This window comes from Chelonia mydas, chromosome 2, assembly GCF_015237465.2.
Source record: "Chelonia mydas isolate rCheMyd1 chromosome 2, rCheMyd1.pri.v2, whole genome shotgun sequence".
Lineage (NCBI taxonomy): Eukaryota > Metazoa > Chordata > Testudines > Cheloniidae > Chelonia > Chelonia mydas.
The window spans coordinates 72,876,272-72,898,709 of record NC_057850.1 but is presented as its reverse complement, the minus strand read 5'-3'; the positions used below and the strand labels follow the sequence as shown (position 1 = coordinate 72,898,709).

General features: G+C 41.8%; 1 protein-coding gene across 22 annotated transcripts in view; it reads left to right on the top strand.

Moving 5' to 3' along the window:
• Positions 1-22,438, top strand: part of DTNA (dystrobrevin alpha) — a 293,408-nt gene that overhangs the window by 161,764 nt on the left and 109,206 nt on the right. For all 22 annotated transcript variants that reach the window (XM_043539652.1, XM_037892658.2, XM_037892667.2 and 19 more), the window contains exons 2-3: positions 1,876-1,943; positions 8,720-8,800. In XM_043539652.1, coding sequence (XP_043395587.1) covers positions 1,876-1,943; positions 8,720-8,800 — 149 coding nt within the window. The remainder of the gene's footprint in view (positions 1-1,875; positions 1,944-8,719; positions 8,801-22,438) is intronic.

Genomic DNA, 22,438 nt, shown 5'->3' with positions numbered 1-22,438 from the left:
CTAGTTTTGTGAATTCATAATATGGGAAGATGATTTTGAAGATGTGGGATATGACTGAATTTCTACCAGTGGGACTTGAAAAATAACTTTTTTCTTAGCTCCGTGTAACATAAGATACTTACTTTCTTTTGCAAGGATAGGAAGCAACTAAGTGAGATTACTGCAACTCGTTAGTTTAGTGACACCTGTGAATTGCATTGCACACAGAGGCAGTCTAGGCAATAATTTGCCTGTCATTGTTACCTTACCGCCTCACATCCTGTTTCACCCACCTGTTGTATCCTGTCTTTTAAGACTGTTTGGGGCAAGGACTGTCTTTACAATATATCTATAAAATGTCTAGCACAATGAGGCCCTCGCCTGGTTGAAGGCTTTATGGATTATAGTATGTAAAGAAAATTAATAATAATGAGCCTATTTATAGAAATTAAAGATCTCAAAAGCATGCCTTCTGTATAAAGAACAGCTGTAACAATATAACATTCCAGGAAAAGAACGGTGGTGTGGTTAAGATGCTACACTTGTTCGGTCTCAGGAGACCTGGATTCTGCTCCTGGTTCTGCCATAGACCTTTTGTGAACCCAGCAAGTCATATAATCCCTGTGTGCCTCTATTCCCCTAACTATGAGGTGGAGTTAATAATACTACTTCAGCTCACAGGAGGATGAATTCATTAATGTACGTTGGCTGCTCAGATACTACCATGAGTGCCAAAGAAACGCCTGTACAGAAAACAAATAAATACGGGCAAAACGACAGGGTGATGTGGTGGCATGAAAAAGGAAATCGTTGCTAAACTAAAGGATTTTTCAACCAGGAAAAGATGATTTTAGCATTATGCTGCTGGAAGAAAATGGTACATGTGGTTGGGAAAATACTATTTTTTCCCTTCAACAGAGAAGGCCCTCTCCTGTGGATGGCCACACGTGAGATCGAAAGGGAGTACCTAATTAAACACTGCCCTTTAAACCAGACATTGATAACTAGACCTAGGTAAATACCTTAAGCATTTTTCTGCAAATAAAAAAGCCCCTGACATTTGTGCCCCTTTTGCATTATTATTTTTTTTTTTTTGCGCAAATGAATTTCCTGGCACTGTAGAAACAGAGCATATTATGCAAGTGTTGAAGAACGTTTGTGGAAAACACATTCTGAATATGTAAATGAGTGGCCTTACTCTGACTTAATAAGCTAATCTAGTTAGGAAATGAATACAGAACCATATCACCCCTGTGCCAAATCAACACTAACCAATCCAGGTCAAATTTTGACTATCAGCTATTTATAATGAATTGTTCACAACTAATTATTTGTCTATGTACTGTTCATAGAGAATATTTGGTGACTAACTTTCAATAAAAATCAACTTAAAAAATTGTAAACGAACAACTCATAAACAATAAAAAGAGGCTAAATTCAGCTAATTTATTCACTATGAACTGTTTGCTCAACTCTGTTGATTACTGAAAGATGTAATCTTTTAATAGGTTTTTAATCAGCAGGCCCTTAGATCTGTGATGACTTCCTACAAGCACTCATGTATACTATTAAGAGTTCAACTAGAAATATCCATGGTAGTGGGGAGCTCCAGAGATAGTTAATGAGATTACATAGCCTTTCATTTTATGGGCACTGGTTTGAATTCAGCTCTGGTTAGTAGAGGCAGAGAGATTACACTTTCCGATTTCTTCTCCCTTTATATAATTTACCAATAAGATCCCCTTATTTAGGACACACTACATTGAAAGCAAAATCTAGGCCACGGAGGAGAATGTGAGATCTGTTTTTCTCCCAAACAGTGCTACAGTAGGGCTAGCAAGGGCTGATGTTCAGCTTGTGGATATTTAAATATTTTCTGGTGATTTTGTCTTTTAGAATGATTGAAGATTGCGGGAAAAGAGGAAATACCATGGCAGAAAGAAGGCAGCTGTTTGCCGAAATGCGTAAGTACTGTGTTTTTAGAGCTCTAACTGTTTTCATTACAAAAGATGAACCAGATGCAACATAACATCAGTGAACCTTACGTAAAGTATCTGTCCCATTCTCATTCTAAAGAATTGTGTTTTTACTGTGAGAGAGATAAATTGCAGGAGGGTGGATTTAATTAACCTGATACTGCAGATTAGATCTTTTCCATCCCTGATTTCTGTGATCTTCTGAACCAGGTTGTTACTTTACCTCTGTTTCAATAATAGCTAATTCATCCAAAAGTTTAAAATACTGATGATTACACAAATGTAATCTATGGAGAAAGAAAACAATCATCCCCAAAACACCAGGTTACTAAGGAACAGTTTCAAATCCCAGATATCCCACTTGAATGTATCCTTTATTCTTTTATGTTCTAAATGTATCTGTTCTATAATAAACCTATTTGCCGTCCCCAAAATATCATATGAACTAGAGTTGCCCCTATTCCTAACTACTCCTCACTCCTCTTATCTCCCTTGTGAACAATCCATTGTTTCCTTTGGGAGACTGTTTTCCTTGTATAAAGTTTGGGATCTTCCTGATTTTACTAGATTTTCCTAATTTTTAGGACAAGAATGATCAGATATATCCCTTAGCTCTATTACGGTAATAATATAATTTATATCCATGAGGTGTAGTACTTTCAAACTAGTAAATGTTGACAGAACAAGGTACTTTGTAGACTCTTAACAGACTTTGAAGGAAAAATATTAAATATGTCTAACAAATGTCTAGCAGATTACCTGTATCTATGTATCCATGCCATTTTTCAAGGTTTTGGAGCCTCCATCTAAAAAGTACACAGAGAACTGAGAGCTGAATATTAAAAGTGTGATTTTTTTCAGAAGTGTTCAGTATTGGCCCAACTCTTGTCCTGGATAGGTTGTCGGGGTTTTTTTTACCATTGACTTCAATGGGAGTAGAGTTAGGACAATGCTGAGTGCTTTTGAGAATCCCTCCTTAAAATTCCTGTTTTATCTTAATTTTAAATTCTGAGGGAAATTCTGGAAACCTACAGCTGCATTGTGTGTCTGTACTGACCATTTGAATACCCATGTTCACTGCTGCAGAGAATATACTTGACACCACCCTGATTATGTAGACATGGGCCAGACTGATTGATTCTGGTATATGTTGGTGCTGCAACTGTGTTGGAGGCTCTTTCAAAGGTGTGGCAGGATTTTTCATTTTTGAACTTTTGGGGAAAGGGTCAAATGCAAGCTGGTATGACTTTGGGTTTTCCCACACAACTACCTAAGCCCTTTCGGGGGTTGGGCCTTGATAGGGATGCACCTGTTAGAAAAGTTGATTCCCTCCTTGTTTTACGGTGTTGCCCAGCAGTGTGATCAGCATATTCCTTCTGAGCCAGACTTTAACAGGTATGGGATCAAGCCCTCAGTAAAGTATTGGACATCTTGACAATGGAGAAACTTACCATCCTATATTATCTTGCTATCTGGCCACAGGATATTATTTTTTCAGTCTAATATATACACTTCGAAAGCAGAACATTTTATTTTATTTTGGACCTTAAGAGTTTGTGATGGTTTGTTACAGCTTGTTTCAAGGTTTGTTTTTTGCCTTTGCCATATGCAAATAGCTATTATACACCATTTTCTACATATTGAAATGTAGAGTGTTTTAATGTTTTATTTCCTGATGTATGGTTATGTATTTAAAGTTTTCTTCTCCTTGCTGTTTGCAAAAAAAAAAACCCAACCATGCATTTAAAGAGGAAAAGATTAAAGATGAGTAAGACTTGCGAGAGACAAGGTGGGTGAAGTAATATCTGTTGTTGGACCAACTTCCATCAATGAAAGAGACAAGCTTTTGACCTTACATGGAGCTCTCCTTCAGGTCACTTAAGGAAATGCTTACATGCTCTCCTAAATAGGGAGGTTTTCCTGCACAATGGCATAGATTTTTTTTTTTTATGATACTCATATTTTACATGGTAGGTGGATTCTGAAGCTCCTCTGTACTTAGTGTTTACACACTACTCCTAAAACAATTTGTTTCCCTATGGAGGGGACATCCTTACAGCTGCCAGTTAAAATGTTCTATGAATTCGTTTCAGAGTAGCAGCCGTGTTAGTCTGTATTCGCAAAAAGAAAAGGAGGACTTGTGGCACCTTAGAGACTAACCAATTTATTTGAGCATAAGCTTTCGTGAGCTACACTGAATGCATCCGATGAAGTGAGCTGTAGCTCACGAAAGCTTATGCTCAAATAAATTGGTTAGTCTCTAAGGTGCCACAAGTCCTTTTCTTTCTATGAATTAGTGTCATATCTAGTATTCTCTTATCTGGAATTCTGAGGTCAAAGTTTACATGGTCTCTTACAACTCAAAAGGCACACTAGGGTGTCAAAACAAATGGAATACCAGTAGTTTTAGCTGACACATTTACAGACATCTAGAGGGGAATGAACTGATGGATGCACCACAAAATATGGTGAACAGAACATGGACCCACTTGGGGCTGCCAGCATAGATTATCCAGTAGACACAGAGTACTGTTGCAAAGTATGGAAACATGAGACAAAGCTTGCAGTTTATTGCTTTATTCTCTTTTCAAAGTGCCAACAATATGAAATGTGATGAGAATTCCCAGACAAAACCTCTAATGCTGCAGCTGATCAGATAGTATGAGAAACTATTGGCAATAATTTAGGCAATTTAGAAACTGAAGTTTGATTTGCCTTTTCACCACCTGACATCTTTCGTTGTTTTTCACTAGCGTCAATGTAAGTAAGGTATTGTATTGTTTTTGGAAGAACAAATTTCAGACTGGAGCCAAAATTTGAACTGAGACCACTAGATATGTCTGGGACAGAAGCAGGAGTAGTAAATTTCCTGCATTGCCCAGCCAATACATTAAAAAAAAATGTTTTCACCCAACTTATTAAAAAATCACTCTGCAAACAGCAAAAATGGCAAAATGTATTGCATATAAGTTTTCTCAGCTCTCCTTATTGTCTACAAAATACATATTGGAGATTCTCGCTTCTGCACCAGACCCTTTACATCTCATAAAAGGTCTCTAGTGGTATATTGCATCCGATGAAGTGAGCTGTAGCTCACGAAAGCTCATGCTCAAATAAATTGGTTAGTCTCTAAGGTGCCACAAGTACTCCTTGTCTTTTTGTGAATACAGACTAACACAGCTGTTACTCTGAAACTAGTGGTATAAAGGAGCCCTGAAAGCCAGGGGAGAATTTCCCCACTACAGGCACTGTGGGACCACCTCTAAAGTTGCCTGCTGAGGAGCGCATCTCAAGCCCCAGCATAAGGAGTGTGGTGCAGCTGATGGAAGGAGGGGTGTGTCAGGGCTGGGACTAAAGCATGTGGTGCTGAGAATATTCCTGGCAGCACAGTGGACCTGAGTGTAACTTGGAGAGGGTGTCATAACTTAGGCTCCCAATTACTAGTGACACAGAATCTTGCCCATTGTGTAGGAATTATGTTTATTTGTTGACTATGCAATATGAACATTGTGGTTATAGCAAGTACCTAGGAGAAATGATTGCTGACTTCTTTCTGGTTCTCACCAATTTACTATGAACCTTGGGCGAGTAGCATAACTTTTCCTCTGCAGTTTCAGTCTGTAAAATGGATATAATACCTACCTCAGAGACTTATAGAAAATTATTTAAGCCTTGTAACAAGACCTTTGAGAGGCACTCCAAAGCCCTAGTTGAATGGCACTATAGAAATACACTAATATTACTTGGTTTATGTTGTTGCAACATTGTAAAGAAAAATATAATGAACCATAAAATGATCTCTCAAAGCATATTTAATAAGATTCAAGTGCCACGCAATAACACAGACATAAGACCTTAACAATCAGTTCAAAGTTATTTCCCAATTATCCCAATTCTTATGGGGTAAGCAAAGGTGATCTATATAGCAATCTGTTTTATCATACATGAGTGGCTACAAAAAGAGGAACTGGTTTTCTTAATTGTTCCTAATAAAAAAGGAAAGACTCTGTGTTAAAGAAATTCCAGTATCCTGCCTCAGATATTTCAGCTTTCGTCTGTGTTGTCAGCAAAATATGAATGGAGAAGAGAAAAACTGAGTCTGTTAACAGGAAAGCATGTCATGAGAAAAATCAAAACCTTTCGGGACCAGATGCTAAGTAGTTCAGAGTACGTTTTGCCAGGAACAGATGGTATTAAGACAGCCAACTGTGGAAAAGGAACTAGTACGGTACTGGGAGGGTGGTGTGGGAGAATCTGGTCAGCAGCGGGGCAGGGGCTGGGGAGAAAGAAGAGATCAGTGCAAGTTTGAAATGTTTGGATCCAATCAATGCCTAATTGCTCATCAAAGAGTGGGTGAACACAAGCATAATGTACAATTATAAAGCAGTGGCAGATCTAATAATGTTGGTATGTATGTCAAAGAAGGGATTTGTGAAACCAGTTAAACAGGACAGCCATATTTTCACTTCACTACGCTTTGACAGTTTAATTTTACACTAGTTGTATTTAGAATGAACATGAGTTTGGACAGTTCTTCAAGCAGCTTTGAAGTGTGTAACTCTCTGTTTTAGTATCTATTCCAGAGATGAAGTTGCTCTAGTTGATGGGGCAAATTCTCCTCTTTTACATAGTTGCAACCACATTCAAAACACAAATATCTGAAAATGTCATTGACTCTATATTAGTAAAAGTTAATATGCCACATGGTAGTAACAATTGCCTAGATCTTGTATGACATGTCAGCCTGGGAGTAAATAAGAAGAATCTACTCCTCTGCCTTTGAGTTTTTAAAAAATATTATAAGTAATGAACAATGGCTTGATGCTTAAAGGTACTATGCCAGATTCTCACCCTCATTCTGACCCCTTTCTGGCTACTTGGGTGGTACGGAGAAGCTCTCAGTGGGAGTAGACCCATCCTAGTTGGCTCCTACACTACCTCCCCTTCCAGCCCTGGCAAAAGGGAAAAGACATGGGCAGGAAAAGCACTGCTGGCAGCTGCTTTGGGGACATTGCCAGCTTTGTATATTTAGAGCATCCAGGGTCAGTCTGGGCATGAACTGACTCCTTGAGGCTCCCACTGCAAAAAATGAATCTCCGCGTCAGTGGTCAATGTGGCCCACTCTTTTGCGGTATATTTTTTTGCCCTAAAGTTTGTCATCTACCAGTCTCTAAGTTCAGCTGTTGTATTGTTTCTAATCTGGTCTTCTGACAATACCTGGTTTTGAGCTGGCATGACAGCTGAAGATATTTATTGTGAGCTTTGTTGTTAAAAATTAAAATTAGGAGGTTTTCCCTTATCTTGGAGCTTGGCCAGTTTGTCTTTTAGCCTGAAGCTTGACCAGATTGTTTCTTCAGAGTGTCAGACAGTGTAGGCTTACTATTCCTTGGCTTTCTTCATGAATGTTTAACACCAGGACACTTCCCCCTCTTCCCCAAAAATAGGCAGTCTTAAAAATGTCGGACAGCATGTGCTTCTATGTCCTTTCTCCTATGTGTCCATTGTTAACAAGAAACAAGTACATGTGATGGGATCCCTAGGATGCAGCCTGGGACTGTGGGACCACTATACCCCTTTATCTCTCCAGCCTGGGCTGTCTTTCTCAATGCTTTGCTAGTGACAAACAGCAAACTCCTTCAGAAGCTGTGATCGCACAGCACAACAGCATGTGGAGCCCCTCACCCAGCTATATGGCATGAATGCTCCCAGAGCCGCTCATGAATTACGTTGGGAAAGGCACCAGCCAAATCCCCCCAGCTCCCAGGACTGTACCTCAGGAATATATTGTCTTGCACCGCTCAAGATGAGCAGTGCAAATTTATTAATTGGTTCACCACTTCATCAATGGAAAGTGAACATACACTAGCCTTTGCAAATCTGAGCAGATTTACCACACACTTCAGGCAAACTCACTGGTAAAGATAAACAGTTAAATTTATTGACTATAAAAGATTGATTTTAAGTTATATTAAGTGTGAGGCAAAAAGTCAGTCAGTTACCAACAGAAATAAAATATAAGCACACAGTCTAAACTCTCAACCCTATTAGTCTGGGCAACAACTAGATTAAGCAGTTTCTCTCACCTCCACTGGATATTGCAGTCCTTCATATACAGGTTTGTCCCCTAAACCTGGGCCAGTCTCCTCTGTTGGAGTCTTCGGTCTTCTTCAGAGTGTCTTTGTTGCTTGCAGCATAGATGGGTGAAGCATGGGCCCCCTGTGTTCTGTTTAATATCTTCAGTCCCATGTGCTTGGAGAACACAAGTCCAGGCATGTCTGGTGGGCATTGCTGAGTCCCCAGGCAACTTGAGCAATTCCCCTGGTGCAGCCTTATGCAGGTGAGTCATTGAATTGTAGCTCCCTTGCTGGACAGTGGCTGTTGATGGTTGTTTGACACCCTGCCTGGGCACTGGTTACTTTCCTTGCTGTTGTCTCTGGGGAGCTAATATCTGGCTGATTCCTCAACTTTTACAGCATGTTTTAATGACAACCATACAACAGAATTCTCATAACTTCATATGCACTAAAGATATACATATTTAGATAGAACAGTGGCTTTGAGCAGTTCATAACCTTTCCCCGATACCTCACATGACATGCTTTATATATAAGATCACAATCGTATATATGAGGAATATGGGGGTTACAAGACACTCCCCCAAGGTATAGAATGTCACAGTACGCACACGTTTCATTGTACTTGCAGACATTGTGGACTCTACCCCAGGGAAATGTCACAGCATATGCATAATTCTCTTCCACTAGGGGCTCAAGATCTGGATCGCATCCGTTTATCCACCTACAGAACAGCATGCAAGCTTAGATTTGTACAGAAGAAATGCAACTGTAAGTATGTCTGTTGTTAACTGCAAGTACCATCTTTAGTCTTACCACTGTAGGATCTGTTTCTTCTCCAGTTCAAAGGAAAATATGGGTTTATTTTAATGTACAGTTAGGAGACACTAATAAGAATGCCGGGGTAATAAAGAAATGTAGAATAATTCTATGCTGTTAATTATCCTCAAAGCGTTAAGTGTGGAAGTGTTGCTATTGTGGGGGGGGGGGGGAGTTTCTTTAATGCTGCTTCTAAATGTGGTGATTTTTCTTTTAAAAACAGTTTCTCTTAGCAGGTTATGAAAAAAGCCAGGAGCTTTTAAAAAAAAAATTTTTGTTTTATTAAAAAAAAAAAAAGCCACCGCCCATAGACTTTGCCATTTATTTTGCAGATTTTTTTTTAATGTTTCTCACTAGGCCTGTTTACACTGAGCTATTAAAAAGAAATCTCACCAATGTATCTCCGCTAACTGTCACAATGACTGGTCTAAACACTTGTGTTGCCACCAGAAGAGCTGCACTGGAGGGAGTTTAAAAAAAAAAAAACATAGACACGACCTGTGCAGCTCAGCAGCGATCTCTTTGCTTTGAGGTTGTGAATATTGGTGCTGCAGGAAAATCTTCTGCTTGTGGCCTCCAAATATCGGCAAAAGGCCAGTCTGAAAAGCTTTTAAAAGAAAATGGAGAATGGGTATAACACGCAGGAGGTTACTAGCCATGGGTCAAATCCTGCAATCACCTCTTTAGCGTACCTCTCATATTAATAGGCATTTTTAGCTTGCGTAAGGACCATAGGCTTGGTCCATGTCACAAGCAGGCTGCCCAGTACAGTTTCCTACAGCTACAGTAGTTCAGTCTTGCTCAATTCAGAAGGAAACACACTGGACAGAGCTGCTGTGATCGTGTTTCCTTAAAAAATATTTTATTTAATTTCAGAGGATGAAATTTTCACTTAATTTCCATGGTAACTGTATACACTGGTCTTGAGTGTCTCCCCTCCCCCCCCCCCCCCCCCCCCAAAAAAAAAAAAATCTAATTGAGCTTATTTTAAGTACAAGGATATAATAGCCTCATCGTAGGGGAGACTGGATGGCTGAAGGCATTGGTAATGGAACACAGAACAATAATTAGTATTTATGAAATGTGTAGTGTTTGTGTAAACATACAAATAGTATTTCTTTTTATAATAGAATATAGAGTCTGACACCTTTTGTCACTACTTTGAACAAAGCCAGTCAGTGATTAAAAATCAATACCATCAGAGTTTTCTTCAGTAACCTGTGTGAAACAAGTTGGTGGTCTCAGTTCTGTTCTTAATGGATAAGGTGTCCAGATTGTAAACACCTTTATGACTGGCTCCGTTGTTGGCTGCCTCAGTGGGAAGGAAAAGGAATGAATGCTTACGGAAACTGAAATACGCTCGTACCCAAAAGGAGTGAAGGAAGAAATGGTCTTTCTGGATAAAGGCTGAGGCACCGTGGTAGGACATTGTGTGGAATATCTGCATTGTAATTTTAGCAATGTTGTATAAGAGTACCAAAGGTCCAAAAACTCTGGTCTCTATGGCTGTCAGTCTAGCACTATTTATGAGCACTAAGTGCACTTTTAAAGGCCACCCTCGGAAAGAAGTGCTGTCTTAGGGAGAAGGGTACAGTAATGTCTACTGTTTTCTTGTGGTACACTTCATGCATGATATCAGGACCATAATGCTAGATAGCTCAGAGGAGTAACAAAGAAGCAAAGGCCATATTGTGTGTGAAATTTTACTTTTATGTGACTTTTGCTGTAGGGGGAATGGATAGGACCTGAGCTCTGAGCCAGGAGGTGGCTGTTCACCTACCTACACCAGGATTTTAATGCAATTTTAAAACATGGGCACCTTGCTAGAATGACACAACCCCACAGCGACATGCTCAAATTCCATGTGAAATAAGCATTGATGTGGAAATCAGTCAGGTGTTCATGTGAGCTCCTGGTATCGCTTTTCAAGAATTAACAACTTTATGTGTCTAGGCCTCCTCACATACCCAGTTCAATAGGCATGATCCAAAGCCCACTGAAGTCAGTAGTAGCCCTAAAAGAGGCACTAATTTTAAGACGGTGGGCGAACTATGGCTGAGCACATAGTGGATGATTTTCCATTTGCCTACATGGTCATTAACTTATTTTTGCTTTGGGATATTTTGAGTCTAAAAGGTGCTACATAAAAACAAATCCTCTTCTATAAGGAAGATAAATGGCAAATAAAGGAGGAGTGGGGGAAAGCAAATGAGTTCAAGAATCTTCATTTACTCTCTTCATTCAGCTGTAAATTTTTGAATGCTTCCTTTAAATACAGTAACCTAGGGTACCTTAACCTTTATATATCCTATTGAGTTTTCCAAATGAAAAAGGAGAGCGTAGTGATTTATTTTTTAAGTCGATTGTGTCATTTAAAAGCCCTCACTCATATTTGTACCAAAATCCCCATGTATCTAGCTCTAGACACAGGGATTTAACCAAAAGTTTACCCTTAGAATGAAGGTCTGTGTGAAACTATTTCCTTCTCAAGCTCTTCAGAAATAATTATTGTTGCTCTGAGATGGTTGAACCGTGCATCTTTTCCATTGTCAGAATAGTTTTCCTCTTTCTTTCCTGGACTTTTACACTACTAGAGTGTGCTGTGATTGCTGAGGAGAGAGTTACAAATGTTTCAGGGAAATTATCTAAGCTCTGAACAATGACTGTCCAAGATGGAATATCTAGACACCACAAGACTATACCAAGTGATGGTTCTGAAGTGGTTGTTAATACAGTCATCTCGCTAACGTTAGCAATTCTTTTTCCCCGCTGAAATTGCTGTGGAGTATGTGCTGAGCAATAGTGAATTCAGGAGACAAAAGTGGAAATGGGGAAAAAATAGTTCAGCTATATCTGAGCTGCTTCATTTAAGAGTGGCTGTAAAAAGAAAAACTCAGACAACTCTACTCTTATCCCAGCTTTTAGGAACCCCTGCCTCTCAAGCAATCTCTGTTCTTCTTTCAGCTGTGCTCTTCTGCTCTGCCCCCTGAACCAGCTCCTCTCTGACTCACACCAGAGTAGTCTTTTTATGAAAAAAAGAGGCAGTGTGTGTATTTAAAGGGCTCTTTTAAAAGAACTAATTTAATAAAGTGCAGGGAGCTGCCGTCAGCTGCAGGCTCAGGGTGTCTGGGGAGCAAAGCAGTGCTTGTTTGGATACCAGAGGGGGCCATGCTGGCAAAGGCAGAACAGAGATTTTATTAATGCCACAATATTTATGTAAAGATGCTCATTAGTATATAGTAGCATGTGATCCTTTCCTTCTAGGATATCATTTAGGCTGGTACACTGTATAATGAACAATCCTATGTTTGTCGCAGCTGTGCTTTATGCAAACACACATCCATGTGCTCATCTCTGTGAATTCTTCTCTCTGCTAATATAAAAGAGGCCTCTGGAGCAGACTACAGGAACAGAGTGAGCAGTTAGTTTTCCCTGATGATGTAGATATTGTGTAATGAGTGGTGGAGTGTGTGAAACAGCTGTGATGTTACAGAGATCCATATCTTCCTACCACTAAACTATTGCCTAAAAGCAGAAAGCTATAAAAGGGGGATGGAATGAAAAGGAAATGCAGTTGGATAAGTTACTTTTCCAAGTACCAATGCTTTTGTGTAGTTCAAATGAACTGCTATATCAAGTTTAGGTAAATTTAGGTGACAGCTAATTTTGTCAAGGGAAAAATATCAACAATATTTAGCAGATATTTTTTTAAAAATTGCAAATACAGACCTTGAAGGTCAGGCTGTAAAACTGTAGGAAAATTCTCGCTATGCACAAGTTTTTTGTTTTAAAAAGCTCTCCAAGAACTTGAGCCTAGGTCGAGCTTAACTAAAGTCACTCCCCCCCCCCCCCCCAGTAAGTCATTGCAATTCCTTGTCAACCATGATAAAATCAGATCCAGTCCAGCCTCATTCTCCTAATGAATTCAAGAAATTCTGCATACGGAAATGGAAAAGATAAACAGAAAAAATTGAAAAATATCAGCTGTTGATGCCCTGTGTTGTATCAACACTTCAGATTTAATTACAATATCCCTCCAAAGTTAACAAGATATTTCTTTACATACCTCTCAACTTGCCAGTGTCCAAATGTGGGATGAAATGTGTTACACAGCCCCAAATTGAGAGGAACACAAAATTGTCATGCAGGAAACTTAATGCCTTGGAATTCATTGCTTTAGTGTGGATAACTCTTTTTGTAAACACACTTTCATGTTTTTTTTTATTTCTGCTGTAAATTTTTCAACCATAAAAGTGAGGGGATAATAAATTTGTGAGAAACAGATAATTTTGGGACTAAAATGAGTGATGTCCCTCTTTGAGGGATAGTTGAGAGTTATGTTTGTGTATTACTTTGCATAGCTCCTGTAGTCATAACAGGTAGGCCCTGAGTTCTAAAGATAGCTCAGTGGTTTGAGCATTGGCCTGCTAAACCGAGGGTTTTGAGTTCAATCGGGGCCATTTGGTATCTGGGCCAAAAAATTGGGGATTGGCCCTGCTTTGAGCAGGGGGTTGTACTAGATGACCTCCTGAGGTCCCTTCCAACCCTGGTATTCTATTCTATCACACACACTAGATATGCCATCTGCAAAAAAAAAAAACAAAAAACCCAAACCATAAACTAAACAAAATGTTTTGTTATCATAAGCTAAAGGACTTGAGATTTGGGCTCTGATGGACTGCAGAGGTGAATGAATTCTACATGTGGGGAAAGGGGCCCTCAGCTGAGGGGTCCTGGCTGCTGATCATGTGGGGCTACACCCACCAAGCACTTAACTGCCATTTTAGAGGCCTAAGTCCAAAATTTAGTTCCTTAAAACCCCTAGTTATCTACCGCCAAACCCTGTAGCACCAATCTTCTCTAGGCACCCTATTTCTGCCAGTGGGCAGCTCAAAGCTGCCTAAGTCCTGACGATGACAAGCGTTCACCTAGATCCTTGCAGGATTCTCAAACTCAGCATTTCCTGGCCTGTGTTACCTCCAGGGTCTGATCCAGTAGGGTCACACCTACTCTGCACAAATAGAGGAGGCAATGGTGCCATCCCCACTACCCCCAGTAACCAGATGCTCCCCTAGCATGTGGGAGACCTAGGTTCAAATATTCTCTGTCTGATGTGGAGTTGGGACTTTAACTTGGCTTCCTGACCTCCCAGGTGCATGCTGTAACCACTGGGGTATAGGGTACTCGACTGGGGTTTATTTTTTAGAGCTCTTGTACCTTATGAGGCAATCCAGTGTTTTGTCTCCATCTGTCTACTGCCACATTTCTTACTCCATTATAGTTTGTTTCCATGACAGCTACATCTTTCTCAAAACCCTTTTTAATGTCGCATGTTGTCCTCCTCTTTTCCAACTTCCTCCGAATGGTATCCAGTAAAGGGCTTGTCTAGCAATAACCTTTTGACGTCCATACAACATGGCCAAACCACTTCCGCCTTCTTTCTTGAATCATTTTCTGTACAGTCTGTTGGCCAGTCCTTTGTAACCAGAGGCAATGCATAGGGTGACATATGGGGTCAAGTGCCCCCCAGATTGGCCTGCCTGAGGGGAGGGAGAGGGGCTCCCTTCTCCTGCTGCGCCTGCCCCCTGGGTAGGGTGACCAGACAGAAAATGTGAAAAATCGGGACGGGGTGGTGAGTAATAGGAGCCTAAATAAGAAAAAGAGCCAAAAATCGGGACTGTCCCTATAAAATCGGGACATCTGGTCACCCTTCCCCAGCATGCTCGGCCCCTGTCCTTGGCAGCCAGGCTTGGGCAGGGAGCAGAAGGGTGGAACCAGCCACTTACGATACCGGCTGCTTGGAGGCTGCTCTGAGCAGTGCAGCAGCTGCCTGAGAGAGAGCCTGGCTGGGAAGGTGGTAGCGGCGGCCCACTCCCTGCCTAGGCTCGGCTGCCAGAGACAGGCTGAGCGAGTCAAGTCCTCCCACTCCCCCCGGTCACGTTTCCTGTTTGCTCAGCCCCTGTCCCCAGCAGCCAGGCCCAGGCAGGGAGTGGGCCACCGCCACCAGACTCTCTCAGGCAGCTACTGCACTGTGCAGAGCAGCAACCCAGAGTGGCCAGCTTCCACAACGTGAGAAGTGGCTCCATTCCGCTCCCCGCTCGAGCCTGGGTGCCAGGAAAGTGGCCAAATGTGCCAGGGTGAGGTGCAGCAGGCGAAGGACAGAGCCCCCCCTCTGCTCCCCACAGGTAATATGGGGTGGGAAGAGTCCAGTGGCCCCAGGCTGAGTGCAGGGGTCACTGGGCAGAGGAGGGCTGTGGGGGTGGTCACATGTCCCCGTATGGGGAGGCACGAGTCAACCAAGTTTGTAACACATCAGCATTAGTTACTTTATCCCACCAGCAGATGTCAAGTATTCTCCGCAAGCATCTCTGATGCAATGCGTTACATTTCCTGTTGCGGGCTTCCAGCATTTGCCAAGTTTCAGAAGCATATAACAATGTTGGTATCCGAATGACATTATATTACTTTATCTTGATTCTTATGTTAATTTCCTTATTTTTCAAAATATTTACCAGTCTCAAAAAAGCTTCCCTTGCCTTCCCAGTTCTTGCTTCAATCTCATTATGGAGTTGGCCATCAGCACTGATTATGCTTCCATGATATGCTGTATTCTTCACTATCAGTCACATACGCACAGTCATTGCTGACCATTCTTTCAACAATGATGACTTTTATGTTTTCTTTTGGCTGTTTCTTAATCCTGTTTTGGTAGCAGCCTCACATTCAAAATTGATAGTGGTCTTTTTCATGCCGCCATCATCATCATCTTTGTCCAACAGACCAATGTCATCTGCCAAGTCAAGATCTTGAAGCTTTCTTCTACTCCACCTAACTCCCATATCTTCCTTTGATGTTACTCTTTGCATCACATAATCTATCACAACATGGAAAAGTGGGGATGATAAAATGTAACTCTGCTGTACTCCAGTGATGATATCAAATAAACTGGTCTCTCCACTTTCTGTCTTTGCACAGCAGTTTGAGCCTTTGTACAGCATCTTGACTAGTGACGCTGTCTTTTTCTAGGAAGCCCATATTGTTGTAAGATGTTCCACAGCGACACTGTGAATGCAGTCAAAAGCTTTGGTGAAATCTATGACATTCAAGACTAATCTTCTCTGGATGGCTAGCCCTTTCTCAGTCAAACATCTCAAGATAAAGATGTGATCTACAGTAATAAAGTCCCAGATTATTCCAGGCTTTTAATTTAATTGAACTTCACCTGACAGCAAGCAGAAAGCCAGTGAAGAAGCTTGAGCAAAGCGTTACATACGGCAGCCTATGCCATTCAAGAGGTGGTCAAGTGAATTCTTCACTCACTGCTGTTTATGGGTGGGCTTAAAGTAAGTAACACTCACTACCAGAGTCAAGAGTAGAGATGGCAAAAGCGTGGGTAAGTATTATGAGATCGGCAATCTGTTGGCCAGCTGCAGAATTTGGAAGCCATTGTGGGCCATTGCTGCTATGGAAGAGTCTAGGAGCAGCAGAGGATTCAGCTGAACTCAAGATACACACCCTCAAAAGAGAGCAAAGACAGTGTTCCACCCAGACCACTAAATGTTCCCCACTACGACATCAGGATAACTTCTGCCTTATCAAGTGTGAGTTGCAGCTAGTATTTTAGCCATAACTTTGTCTCTAGAAAAGTGCTGAGACTCCCAAAACTGGGGAGGACAAGTGACTAACTACCACTGCCAAATGTATGGCGCGTTCTCCAGCACTGAAATTGACAGGGTGTGAACGTACATTGTCTTTGTTTAGTTTGTTTGATACTGGGATATCTTTATAGAGTGTGTGTTGTAATATTTGTTTTTGTTGCATGTATTAAAAAGTGATTAGTTTATACAGGAAAGCACCCTGCGATGAAATATCATGTTCTCTCACACATTCCCTCTGGGCCACAGAGGCAGAAGCAGTGGAACGTAACATATCATAATAAAAAACCATCATACAGTTAAACATAACTGAGCAATACAGGACTGTACAGCTGGCAAGCTGTTGCCGTCCTTGATGGACTTTGCTCAGCATGTTGAGAGATTATTCGATGCCTGCAGAAAAAGCAAATGCTGCTGATTTCCCTAGATCAGAATAAACCATTGGCAGTTGAAAGCCTTGAATTTAAAGCCATGCCGATTATTGTAATATGGGGCTTAATTAAAGTAGACAAATAGGGAGCTCATTTCTCTGATTTTTAAATCCCCCACCTTGGGTTTTCAGTTTTTTGTTTTTTTTTCCTGCTTTGTCTGCTCTGAAGCATAGTACAACTGTTTTCATATGGATGGAGCTGCTGCCAGTGACTGTGATGGTGACCTTGCTAATTTCTATGCTTCTACGCTAATACCTCTTTTCCTCTTCCTTTCACTGAGTTCAAACAGTTACCCCTAAGAGGCACGTAGTCAAATCAGCTTGCTTTTGGTCCCCTTTTGATCTGGCCTGCCATTTTAAGTTTGGTTTAAGTTAGGCTAATGACTCGTCCTCCTAATGTATAGTAATTCCATATCTGGAATTGAAATATAATTGCCTATAAACATACCAATTTCAGATGTTTCTCACTCCGTGCCATGATTCTGAGTCTGGCATTATAGCAAACTGTGCTCAACCTGATATTATCAAGCCAGCGCTAGAAATTGACAATTTGGGTATCAAACATGCAATGCTGTTTGTGCAAACGTGCAAGTCAGGCTTGCTGTGTAATGTGTAGTCAGCCATAACTCTTAAATGCCTCTCATTTTACTTCTGTTGATACCTGCATTCCACACAAATTTGGTTCCTCCATCATTGTTCTGGTTAAAAATATTTACCATGGAAATAAAGGAGCAAGAAACTATGATTATCGAGATATCCATTAAAAAAAAATGAATCCTGCAGCACTTTTAAGTTTCCTGAATGAATAATAATTTTTTTGTCCCTCATTGAGTCTCTGTCATGTATTGCATCCCATGTGGACCTTGGCAGGTTGAGACTCATTGCAACAGGCTTCAGGGCAGCCTGTCATGAGATCCTCCTCCACCAACAGCTAGAACTCCAGAGCACTGTCTCTCATGCCTGCCTTCTACTACGAGCGAAAACCCTTCTCTTTGGACTAAACACTTCATTTTTAACAAAATGCCATGGGAGCTGTAATAGGTCTATATTGAGCAGGTAGAACCACTCGCTGCAGGGTCTTACTCTTTGAGTAAGAGACATCTATACCCACAGAGAAAGTAAACTGCGGGTATACAGTGTACCTCCCATGAGAAACCCAAAAGGTCTACCTTGTTGGAATTTAAAACTTTTTTTCCTGGGAGTCCAGTCTGAATCCTGAATCAGTGCTGCCAACCCAAACTCTTTGAAAAATTGTGAGTCAGGCCTCTAAAAATAACGAGATTCACTTAAAAATCATGAAATGTAAAAACAAAGCAAAACATTTTGGGTCTTTTGTGAGCCTGTGTGGTATGCTTAAGTCACATTTTCGAACCTTTCTTTGTAACCATGATAGTTAGAAACTCCAGTTTTTTTGTTTTTATTTTTTTAGAGAAATGCCAGATTCTCTCACATTCACATGACACCAAGAGATGAGACTTTAAGAAGAATTTGAAATATCAGGAGACTTATGATAAAATTATGAGAGCTGGCATCTGTGAAGTTCTAAACTATTCCCAACTTAGTGCTTTCAGGTGCTCTCATTTTTTCCAGCTATTTAGTCAGGGACCTAATGCTCCATAAGACGGCCTAGTGCCTTGTGAGTTTCTAGTCTTTTGGAGTGGGGTGGAGGGTGGGGGGGAGAAAGGGGTGTATAGATTGTGCACATGCTCAATTTTTTAAATCAAAAGTTCATGAAGATTTATTTTAGCACATTCACTGCAGCCAAATACTTCATGGAGATTTACATCCATAAGTTATTCACTGGCAGCACAATATCCTGAAACTATTCCAAAGTGTCTTAAAAAAATCTGTCTTTTTAAAAGTTCATGAATATGGTTATGTTTGATAGCATAACAGCTGGTGAGTAATGTCTGTCTGAAATTCTTACGGAGAGGGTGCCACTAAAAACTCAACATTTATCCATAGTTACCACACAGTGGAATAGGAGAGAACAGTGGTGTATCGGATGCTACTGTGGGTAAATGTTGAGTGTTTTCTTTTAACGGCCAGCGATGGAACTGTCACACCTCAGGAATAGTGATGCGTTGCTTACCTGATCGTTGGGTTCATTTTATCCCTCAAAAGGAGGTGTGGAAGTGAAATGTAGATCTTCAAAAGGTTGATTTGTTTAGGGATTGATTTTTCAGCTGTACTGACCACCCACAAATCCAGTTGACTTCAGTGGAAGCCGAGAGTGATCAGCACCTCTGAAAATGAGGTCTTAAATAGTGTCCTGGTGAGTTGCAGAAACCCTTCTTCTTTTAATCTTCACTTACAGTGACCAGTGGCTGAACTGGCAGTCCTGCTGAAGTCATAATTTAGGCACAAGTGTGAGACAAACAGTAGCAGTTCAAGTTTTCTCCTCACTAGGCCCCACTAAGGGTGCCTCAGGCCAGGCTTGATGTGATTTCTTGTAGTTCGAACATAGTTCAGGCTGTTCTCACCTGTTTCTTGCCCTCTCTGCTGAAACTGCCAAAAGCACGGTGCTACTCTGTGGTTGTTTTTGTGATGTAGGAATTAAAATGGGACAGTCAGATCATTTCCTGAACTGAGGTGTCTCAACAGCTGTCATGTGACTTGACATGATTTGAAGTAGATACCCAGAAATGAAAGGTTCCATATATCCCATTGCCTATCATTACCTTTCAATCCCCTTGAATACTTCAAACAAGGAGCAGGGAGGTGAATTATTCCTGTTTTTCTGTAGTATTTGTTTTAAAAATACTTAAACACTAAAGACAGCATGAAAGTATACACACACTGCGATGTTCACTTTATCAACAGTTCTGCATTCTCTGCAATTCTCATTTTGCACCTTTGCTCACTGTCCCTCCCTTTGCACTCTTGATTCCATGCACTTCTGCTTCAGCTGTATCCTCTCCTTAACACTTGTGTCCTTACTACCACTCCTTTGCCTGGTAGTCCATTGCACTGTAGCATAAACTGGGCTCTCCCCTTGTATCTCTGCTCTATTCTTGCTTTTATCCTAGGGGTGACCTTTGGATCCTGTCCACGGGATTGCCCCCCATGGTGCTGCAGGCCCTGCGCCACTCTCAGAAGCGGCCAGCACCATGTCCCTGGGGCCCCGGGGGGAGGCAGAGGGCTTCATGCATTGCCCTTGTCTCCAGGCACCACCCCACGCAGCTTCCATTGGCCGGGAACGGGGAACCGCGGCCAATGGGAGCTTCAGGGGAGGTACCTTGAGGCGTGGCAAGGGCAGCACCTGGAGCCCTATCCCCCCCAGGAGCTGTGCAGGGACGTGGTTCTGGCCGCTTCCCGGAGCGGCGCAGCGTGGGGCCAGGGCAGGCATGCAGGGAACCTGACCTGGCCCCGGTGCACACCACTGCCACTTTAGGTAAGTGGCACCGGGTGGGAACCCGAACCCCTCCTGCACCCCGCCGTCCCAACTCCCTGCCTGCATCTCACACCTCTCCTGCACCCCAACCCTTTCCCTGAGCCCCCCATATACCCCGCACCCCTCCTCTGCCCTAATCCCTTGCGCTGAGCCCATTCCTGCACCCCACACTCCCTGCTGCACCCCAACCCTCCCTGTATTTAGCTTATCACTATATGGCATGTTTTCTAATCCTTTAATCATTCTTGTGGCTCTTCTCTGAACCCTCTTCAATTTATCAACATCCTTCTTAAATTGTAGACACCAGAACTGGACACAGTATTCCAGCAGCGATCTCACCGGTGCCAAATACATAGCTAAAATATCCTCTCTATGCCTACTCTAGATTCCCCTGTTTATGCATCCAAGGATCACATTAATCCTTTTCACCACAGCATCACACTACATGTGAGGCAAACCCACAGCCAGTCCAGGGCTGTTCACTCAGCTGCCATGATTCACCCTCCATAGAGCCTGCAGTGACTCATATTCAGGCATGCTGCAGCAGCCTATCTGTGGGCAGGGCCTGTGTCAGCTGACCTCCTGGCACAACTATTTCACTGACCCCTCTAAAGCAACAAGTTAGTCCATGCAACAGCACTACTGGGCCAGGAACCCTCCAGCTGCCTCATGGTGTTACTGAATCCCTAGGCTTCCAGCCTGCCCTTGATAAAGTTCCTGTTCCTGCCCCTGCCCCAGCCTTCCCCAAGCCTAGTTCCAGCCCACTTCAGCCCATGCCCATGCACTACTCTGACCCTGACCCTCCAGCCCTGCATCCACCTCCTGACCACCCAGCCTCTCAGATTCACTCCCACCCAGCTTCAACCTTGGCCTGTATTTGGAATCCTGATTTGACTTGTCTACAGACTCTGACCTCAGTTTCAGTGCTGCCCTCGTCCCAGTCCCAACTCTAAAGTTGGCTTCGATCCTTGTACCTGTTCTTACTACTGCTCTAACCACCAGGCATGACTGCCTTGAACCCAGAGCCTGACACTAGGAGCACATGTTCAACTGATTATCCACCAGGACCCCCAAATGTTTTTCATGGTCACTGATTCACATGATAGTCACCCATCCAGTAATTATGGCCTACATTCTTTGTTCCCTAGGTGTATACATTTACATGTATTAAACCACATACTGTTTGCTTGCACCCCGTTTACCAAGTGATCCAGATAACCCTGAATCAGTGACCTGTCCTCTTCATTACTTACCACTCCCCTAATTTTTGTGTCATCTGTGAACTTTATCAGCAATTTTGTTTTTCTCTAGGTCATTAATAAAAATCTTACATTTTGACTGAGTTACAGCCGTGACCCAATGTTGGCTACAGTGGTGTTCCAGAGCTGTAACTGAGAGTAGAATTTGGTCCTTAATATTGTTTAAAATGTGGATAATTGCAATAAAAAACCTGTACACTTTAAGCATTTTCTAAGGTCAGGTCTACAGTAAAAAGTTAAGGTGACCCAGCTAGGTCATTCAGGTGTGTGATAAATCCACACTCCTGAGTAACCTAGTTAAGCCAACCTAACCCCCAGTGTAGACATCACTAGTTATTGCTTCTAGGGGTGGTGGATTACCTACTATGGTGACAGAAGAACCCCTCCCATCGCTGTATTGAGTGTTTACATGAAGCTTAACAGTGGTGCAATGGCAGCAGTTTAAGTGTAGACATGGCCTTTGTTCACGATCTGGGTATAGAGCCTTATTATCTATTTTTATACTGATTTACAACTGGGAGTAACCCAGTTGATGTCACTGGAGTTACCCTGGTTTAAAAGGGAGGTAAGTAAGAGAAGAATCAGGCCCTTAATGTATACTTTGAAAAGGTTGTGTTCAATTTCTTAAGAAAGGAGTAGAATCTAGAATCATACCGTATCTCCTCTGAAGCTTTTGATCTTTCCCTGGCTTCATTTTTCACTTTTCATTTTGTCTCCATCAAATCTAAAATTTTCTTTTTTTGAAACCACCTTTTTGTCTTGGCTTTTCAGGAATTCTTAATCTTGCATGTGCAAAATAAAAGATGACAGATAAGCAACCATGTGTATCAAGACTCTTACGCTATCTAGGGA